Source organism: Corticium candelabrum, chromosome 6, assembly GCF_963422355.1.
Source record: "Corticium candelabrum chromosome 6, ooCorCand1.1, whole genome shotgun sequence".
Lineage (NCBI taxonomy): Eukaryota > Metazoa > Porifera > Homoscleromorpha > Homosclerophorida > Plakinidae > Corticium > Corticium candelabrum.
Window position 1 is genome coordinate 2,876,009 of NC_085090.1, and position 9,309 is coordinate 2,885,317.

General features: G+C 37.7%; 1 protein-coding gene across 1 annotated transcript; it reads left to right on the forward strand.

Moving 5' to 3' along the window:
• LOC134180748 (uncharacterized) lies at nt 1-8,526 on the forward strand. The gene is made up of 8 exons (XM_062647932.1): nt 1-52; nt 661-706; nt 779-1,763; nt 6,448-6,610; nt 7,676-7,837; nt 7,893-8,047; nt 8,111-8,242; nt 8,298-8,526. Exons 1-8 carry the CDS (start codon nt 5-7, stop codon nt 8,524-8,526), a joined length of 1,920 nt encoding a protein of 639 aa, XP_062503916.1. The 5' UTR covers nt 1-4.
• The last annotated feature ends 783 nt before the right edge of the window (nt 8,527-9,309 follow it).

Sequence of the window (9,309 nt, forward strand, 5' to 3'; positions counted from 1 at the left end):
TAGAATGCAGTTGGAACATCTGCAAAGTAAAGTGGTGCAACTAAAAACTCAAGTAAGAATATTATAAGATATATATTTGGCCTTTCTGACGTATATATTTCCTATTTTACTTATACGATCAACTATGATATAATTATAACTTTCCTTTTTATGTTTTAAATATTTTGCAGTGATATTCTTAAGACACTTTAGAGCCTTGGTCCATTCAAATTTAAAATCTATAGAATTAAAAGTATAACCATATTTTGAAGTAAAAATGCGAAATACTTTAATTTCATTAAACTGATTTCGTAATAGTGAGATAATTTCTCATAAACAAATGAATTAAAATTATTATTTCATTATTAAGTAAAGTTTCGAGAACGATAATAGTCCTCTATTTAACATATTTCTATCGCAGATTATTTAATAAAAAGATTCATACAAAGATAGGGTTATGGCGCAAAATGGCAAATTGACTTTAAACGGTGGTAGATACAACTTCAACTTCGTACAAAGTGCACAGACTCATGCAATTTAGAAATCACGGTGAAAAGAAAAATACAATTATTCATTAGTAACTAAAGTAACAACTATGTTACACTTTACCATAAAACAGTAATTAAAGAAATTATTTGTCACTTATATTTTTCAAATGACGTCTTTTGTAAAACAATACAGGTCAGCATGTGGAAGGCAGACCCCTTTTCATCGAGCACTGAGAAAGGCAAGATCAAATAATTTATATTACATATTTTGTTTAATTCAATTTAAATTAAATTTTTTCTTAACGTTTTAGAACTGCGGCAGTGTGGTGATATACAATACGCAAGAAAAATTACCAGCATTCCTGCAAGATACGATTATCGAGCAGAAACGTTCGAAATAGATGGATCGTTCTACGTTATGGTCGTTTCTTACCACGATGTCAGCAAGTATGGAATAGACTCTATAATATACAGTTTTGATGGAAATGCACTGGAGATATATCAGAGTGTGCCAACCGATGGGGCTATTGATGCAAAATACTTTGAAATTAACGGGCAGCGATATCTTGCAATCGCACAACATTACGGAGACAGAACGTCTCTTGGATACGGAGTCAACTCTCAAATACTCAAATGGAGAAACAAAAGATTTGAGCACATTCAATCTCTTCCAACGAAAGGCGCCTATTCCGTTGCACATTTCAATATTAAAAATGACACTTTTATAGCTTTTGCTAATCAGTACGATTCTTCCCACAGCGTAAATTCGCATGTCTACAAATGGATATCTGGTCAGTTTGTATTATTCCAATCAATTCCTTCTTTGGGAGCTTTCTCAATTAAGCACTTTCAAATTGAAAACTTACAGTTCATTGTCATTGCTCATCAATACACAGGATTAACATACAACACTGATTCTAAAATCTACCTTTGGTCAGGAGCACAATTTGAGATATTTCAGTCTATTCCAACGTTTGCTGCACACGATGTTGAAACATTTACGTCGAATCAATTTACATTTATTTTGTTTGCTAATTATTACAACCAAAACACCAAGAGCAACAACATTGATTCCATTGTCTATATTTGGAATGGCGTTAAATTTGAAGAATTTCAATCTATTGCTTCCAAAGGAGCAACCGACTTTCAAGCGTTTTCAGCATGTGACAAAACATATGTTGCAATTGCTAACCATTACGACGGCAGTTCCGGAGAAATTTCTTCTGTCATTTATAACGTGAATGGTGCTGTCCTTAAGCCTTACCAACATATTACTGTTGCAAACATAATTCGATGGTCTGCTTTCACCTATGGTAATAGCACTTATCTATTTGCTGGACCAAACACTACCAAACTATCATACCTCTTTAAGTGGGTTGGCTAAGACCAAGACCATGTGAACGAGACTGCATTACATGATATTTGCGACAACTTTACAACAGCTTGTTGATGTCATAATCAGCTGCTGATGATGACTAAAGCATGAAATCAATATAGTGTTCCGTAAAGGAAAGTTTACGATGTCGTAGTTGTGCTCATTATTATTTGTAGCTAAATGGCTTTGGTCTGGATACAGGTATTAGCTCTTGGCCCAATGAGTCAGACAAACAAGCATATTAGCAATGCACATGTACAGTAGTGTATATCAGAACCGTGTTATACGGATCTGGTGTATATACTAGTCTCGCGTAGCCAGACCCTCTCCGCAATCATACTTCTGGCATAGTGATGGAGGAGAGGGTCAGGCTACGCGAGACTAAGTGTAGAGCTCAATACGGTAAGACAAATTTAGTAGTATTTTGTAAAATAGACAAAATAATTGTTTGATAACAATACTAAATTTGAGATTGGAATTTCTCTGCCTGACAAAAATATTAAAGGTGCAAACACCAGTGAGTCTCAACTTTAATTAATAGCTAGTAGATACTGACATGAAACAAATTCCAACACGTTTCTAAATTTGAATATACGTAACTTTGTTACTTTAAATAATGCTTTTTGGATAAAGACAAAAACGTACATGTTTGTCAACCAAGAAATAATTTTTATTAATATTAAATACCGTGTAAATGCTCAGCATAAAATAGCACAAATCGATTTTGTAGTACAAAAGCAATTTTTAAAAAATACACTTTATCTAATTATTTATAAATTTGTTATTAATGAGAATTCTTAATGTTCTAAATATGCCACTTTATTTACAATATTGCTGCATGTTTTGTGGTATATTGGCTAGTTTCGATTTCTTTTTTTCGATTTTAAATAAAAATTGCAAAATTTAAAATTAGAAAATTGAAATGACTGTAGTAATTTTCGGAAAATTTTCTTTTGGTATTTCAAATCCATCTGGCAATTGAATGTATCTATATTCATTTATTAACATTTTAAAATTTGCATGTATAATAGATATAAATTAAAATTATTCTCACGTCTGTTTCAACCAATAATATTAACAAAATACAAATATTGCATGCTTCTAGGTTGGTTATTCTTAATGAATTAAATAGCCTATCGTATTTCGTCAATTATACACAGGCATCGAATGAATGTTTTTCTCGGATTTACGTCGCACTTGTTTATACGCCTCGGCAAACACTACAAATAAAATTTAAACGCCTCTCTAGATTAAACGCCACTTTGTAATGAATTCCAGTAAATCTAACAAAATGTATTTATAGTAAGAAGATTGAAGGAAGAGGTCGTACTGTAGCATACATGACGTAGGTGAGGGAAAGGCATTTTGTCTACCCGGATAACATGTGAAATGCGTCAAACCTATAGTGCATGATGTTACACGTACACAGTTTAACACACTCCTAGAGCACGGACACAGAACCTTTAACAAATAGACGCTTTCCTCGAATAAACGTCGCCATCATTTAACGTCACAGTTCGAGCTCTAGCTAAAAATATACGGCACGGCGTATAATGGAAGAAATACAGTATCTATAAATAACTGTTGCCGATCATCAATATTTACAAGCAGTCATTTCCCAAATACTAAACCGGTCGTCATCATCTTCATCAAGATATTTTCAGCGGTCTTTTGTTCTTTGATGTTGCTCTCTAGAATGGCTACATTGAGCTGGTAATCGGCGCCTAATTATCGTAAGACAACACGTTCTATAGAATCGGAAGACATGAAGCAGAATAATAATTCACTTATCGAATATTGACGTCGTCACCATGAAATTGGAAGAACGGCGTTGGTTTCTAAATGGAAAATTATCCCCTTTAGACCGTAGAGGAGTCGCTTTGTTGGTAGAATCCTAGTGGAAAGAATGGGACTTTGAAGAGCCCATGTTTTTGGCCTAAACGAAACATAGGAACAGATTTGAGAGAGAAATTTTATTATCTGAAATTGTCAGACTTACTTTTGCAAAACCATTAATTTTATTTGTTTATTGACTAAGTTAAGTAAATTGAAAAATTAATTATGTTTTGCTTTTTGATGTATTTATATTATTTTATTGCATTTACTGCATCATTCTGATATTTGTAGAAATGTCCGTACTGTAGGTTACTCAAACAAAATATTTGACATATGCGGTATTAGAGTTATAAGAAGACTCATGATCAATTGAGACGAATATCTAGCATCCGTAGAAATGAATAGAGTCATGCTCACGAAACTACAACAAGAACTATTGAAGGAAAGAAGCGATTGGTTGCTACACTTCTATCTTGACAATATTTGGAATTGGCCGTATTGGCACATAGACACCCCTGACGGGTCACCTGATGCAACGCCAACGTCACATCCTTGTTCTAGCTTAGAGGAAAGGGATAGTCTTCAAGCAGTAACTATGTATAGGAGAATTCAAGTGAAAAGAAACCAACAAGTTCCTGAATAGACGTTGAACGTCAAGTGAATAGACCCGCATTTGGCATCAAACCTCCCGCATTCTGACCATTGGTAGGTGTGACCAAAATGATGGACGTGCCTGTTCTGTGTAACTGTACACTACAGTTTTAGTACATGCATGTGTACACACATACTTGATATATCAATATCAATTTCTATGTGCCGGCCCCTCTCTTCATCTGGCTCTTTCGTAACATACTTGGTCAAAATACCGACATAGAAGGAGGGAGCAGTCGGTCAGAAGGGGCTGGCTACCTGAATACCATATATATTGATGGAAAAGGGGTCGAGGATGGCCACAAGAAAATAGAATCCAGAACATCCCAACTAGCCACAGGAATGTGCATGTACTTTGTTCTTAGATTTTTACAACAGGCAGTAGTACGTACAGTACAAGTTCTGTGTTTAATATATTACCTATTATGTTTCGTAATTGGTGTTGATACTGTGTGTCGCTAATTGGGCACATTAATCAATCGGTTATACATTTGTTGCACTGTAATTAAATTAATTAATTAGTGGCTTCTATTCCAATCGGGCATGCACATACTTAAATTTTGATAATTAGATATTATTTATTTACATTATTTAACACTTATTACAATATAAAATTATTTATATTAATTTTATTGTAGGCGTGTCCCAAAAAATTAAATTTCCATATTGGCACGCATATTTTCCTGCAAACTCACACATTTTGACACTGCTAGGTTGGCAGGTCTGTCAGATTGTTGTACCTCGTGTAAAGAATTGTCGTGCCAAGTTTTATGGTTCTGCGCTTTCGTTTTGCCAACTTAATAGAAGAAGAAGGCTCGTAATGGCGTCCATACTGTCTTCACGCAACGGTCGAGTTCGCCGAAAGTTCTCGGCAAGTTGCGAGGTTGGTTGGAAACATGCAATTGAGCTAGACGTAAGCTACAGACGCTGTTTTTACACTTTAATTAAGAGGCGAATAGAGCTAGTCATGTCGTACCGTCGCTTCTGACTAGGAGAAAAGGAATACCAGAAGTGCAGGATTACACAAGAATGCACGTCGATTTGAAGGTAAATTCAGGAGTTTTTAATATTGTCACTTTGCAGACGTAGCAATTGGTGATGAAATGAAATTATAAAAGAAAGAGTTGATAGAAATAAATTTTTCATAAAATCGGTCTGGGTAGGAAGTCACGATCTTTAAGCGTCGTGGCGATAGATTTCCAGATATAGTCCACGTCTAATCTAATACCACGCGTTAGCTAAATATAGATTTCTGGTCTAAACCAGGTACGTGGAGTTTGCACGAAGTAGAATTTTGACGTTACCAAATCGCATGCAGCAACCAACAACCGTTAGTTTGATGTTCTACGTGGAGACAATTGATGGCACCCGGCCTTCTTGTTGTTGTCAGGTCATTGTTCCAGTGTTGATCAGGTTAAATTTCTCTCGGCTTCCTATGGCCGCCGTCTTCTCGACCTGACGCTAACTCAAACTACCATCTACTAGGTCACAACAGCTCCGCCCCTACTATCACATGCAATCACTCCACCAGACGGACGCTCCACCTTCTCTCTTTCTAAGATCCTATTCGAGTCAACAATGATGTTTTACTTGAGCTGAGCGAATGTCTACTCTAATATGGGACTTGAAGCTATATACGTCTGCTACGATTACTGCCTCGATCGATCTAGTCCACTCCCAATTTGCGCCTTGAGTGTTGACTTGGCACCAATCCGGATTTGTCAACTTTCTGTGATTGTGGTCATTCTCTTTACCTTTCGATGAATTATGCTTCTAATCGAGTTTGAGTCTTGTAGGCACCAAACTCGCCTGGTAACAGCTGGTAGCTACCAGTAGCTGCGTCATCTTGACTGCATTCAACCGCCTGTACTGTGAAAGAACATAATTGTTCGAGCTCACCACAATTCAAAAAGATCACTGTAAGGTGTTGCTGTTCATGCATGACCTCTTTGTTCGCTCACTTGCATCCGTTCTAGCTGTCTGCTCAGATGTAAATGAGACAGGAAGTAGGTGTTTCCAAAACTACACGTGACAATAACCTCATGTAAACTCTATATATTGGCCACATCCATTGCAGCATCCAGATAATCAGAATAGACGGTTGTGTTTATTTGTCAGGTTATTGATGTCGCAGCTGTTCAAACTTGTGCTGTTTTTTTGCGTCTGCCGAGCTAGAGCTGCACCAGCAATTGAGGAAGTTCGAGTTCCATTCACATCAGGTCCATGCACTCCTGAAACTGAAGGAACACTTCGTTGGTATCACGACAAACAAATGCTACAGGTCACAACTTCAATTTCCCATATTAGAATGCTCACGCTTGCGTAATGGTTGTGGTACTGTCAGTGGCGTATACGTAACTACAGGGGATCTGTGGAGGCACAGACTCTACAATTTCTCATTTACTGTGGCACAATGCTCATGTGTGCTTACAATACGTATACATGCAGCGCTGTTCAGTAACGTTTGTGTCCTTTCTTTGCGTAGAGGCTGTAGCGCACGGTATTTTCCTTTCCTGCCGCTTTGCTGCCTAGAGCAAAATTTTCGACAAAACCACTACACGAAGGTAACCTGCAAGTGATTTTCACAACAAGAGGTCTGTCAAGCTGTTCGCTACTCTGCGAGAGAGTCTAGCCTACTAGATCGAATACTCATCGATCAATATAATGTACTATAGAGGGTTATGCAAGAAGTATAGACTACTGTATATATGTATGTATGTGATATGATGTATGTATGTATGTATGTATGTATGCATGTATATATGTATATACCTAGATGTGTTTATGTATGTATGTATGTATGTATGTATGACTGCATGCATGAATATATGTTTATACGTATGTATGTATGTATGTGTGTATGTATGTATGTATGTATGTATGTCTAAAACGGTACGTCAAAATTTGTTGAAACATTCGAAAGGCAACGTACGTCTTGGAGATCAATTTCACAAATGGATAGTGAAAATTTATGTCTCATAGTTTGCTGCAAAATAGTTGATACAGGCATCGGTTTTAGTATATCTAGTTGCAGGCGTTTGCTCGGAGTCGATTCGAATCTTTAATAATAAGAAATGTATGTGTACCTACGTCATAACATTTACATACAATTAACGTTTATGTGCCCCACCCCCATGCAACCTCAGAGATCTTGTTACGCCGCTGGTAGCTTATACTACACAGGCTAGTCTGGTCTCTTGCAGCCAGATGAAATCCTCCGTACTCGGAACAAAAAGTACATGCATGGGTATACTTAGACTCTGGCCACGAGAGACTCTTTTCGGTTATACGTTCTGTGCGTGCATACCAAAGAACTGTGTCCCCGAGGACTTTGTGTTTTGAATAGGTATGCAACAGTGTTGAGTGGGTTGGAGTCGATGGTCACTCTTACCTAGTGGGCACAAAAGTCTCTCCTGCGCTGTCATGCAAACAAATCAAACAGCAAAGACCAGAGGTGGAAAATGGAGTATACTGGATACAACCACCGGGATCTCAGTCTGCCTTTCAGGTGAGATTTCTGAAACAACATTAAATTCAATTGTTTAGTCAATCTGTTTGTGCAGGCCTACTGTGATATGACAACAGACGGAGGTGGTTGGATGCTCCTGTATGCATACAAACACAACGGAGGAACTAAATTCGATGTGATTACTGCATTGCCGACGAGCCCTGACGGATATTCACATCAACTACTCAACAACATGGGAATATCTGCAGGGTTATTAATATGTTTATATTGCTAAGTCTCGTGGCTAAACTCTAAACTAGATGTTATGTGTAGTTGGGCACAAGAGTTGAGATTTTACTGTACAACAAGCCATCACAAGCGAGTCATTCATTTTAAAACAAGCAATAGAAATATTATCCTCACAGCTTATGACGGAAAGAAGCATTTTTCTGCATCAGACTGGAGGTTTTCCTTGCAACACGTAGAAAAAGTTAATTTAGACAGTTTGATTGTATCTTAGCTCGAAAACCGAAAAGTTACCTGGACACACAGCATACCTTCCAAATACTGTCACCGGTGTTTGGTATGCTACCCGACCAACACCAGGATTTACAGAATCTGTCTTTTACACTCATAGTCGCTATCATTGGGCAATTGCACCTACTCAAGGAGCTGGCCGTTTTGAATGTGATGACTATCCAAACAATCCCAATTATGACACGATCCACCGAATATTTGTCAGGGATTAGAATGCAAGAGTGATCGACAAGCAGTTATTGACTTGATATCACAGCAGACAAGTTTTCCATGCAAGATAGGTGATAGTGTAGTCTCATGTGCTTAGGTAGTCTGTTTTGTAAGTGTCTGTTGCAAGGTATGTTTCTTTTGTCATACATTCAGTAAACCCTCAGCAATACTGGTTGTCAATCTGACACATTGGACAGACATGCACACGCACAGTGACACACACACACACACACACACACACACACACACACACACACACACACACACACACACACACACACACACAAACACACACACACACACACACACACACACACACACACACACACACACACACAAACACACACACACACACACACACACACACACACACACACACACACACACACACACACACACATGCTAATAAATTTATGGGACAAATTACAAACTCGTCAGTCCATCGATTTTGTCTGTCATCAAAGTTGTTATCTTTCCAAGGACATGGCCTCTACGCACAACACCTCTGTACGCTAAGCAAAATTAAGTTAAAGAGGCTTTTGTAAAAAATCACTCAGACATTGCACTAGCCGTGGTGAATTAATTAAGGCACTACTCTGACACTATAATAGTAGCACTTGCATGTATGTTGTAGATAATGTTGCGCCAAAGGCAGCGGTTTGTCCACTCCTATTTGTGCGTGTTTGCTGGGTTTGTGTGTGTGTGTGTGTGTGTGTGTGTGTGTGTGTGTGTGTGTGTGTGTGTGTGTGTGTGTGTGTGTGTGTGTGTTTGTGTCTGCGCGTGTC

Bases quoted from the DNA above. Each gene is read 5' to 3' on its own strand.
- LOC134180748 (XM_062647932.1), top strand. From the start codon at position 5: ATGCAGTTGGAACATCTGCAAAGTAAAGTGGTGCAACTAAAAACTCAA. The intron at 1,764-6,447 runs GTCTGCTTTCAC...TTTATTTGTCAG, and splicing joins GTTGCAAACATAATTCGATG to GTTATTGATGTCGCAGCTGT. The intron at 7,838-7,892 runs GTGAGATTTCTG...CTGTTTGTGCAG, and splicing joins GATCTCAGTCTGCCTTTCAG to GCCTACTGTGATATGACAAC.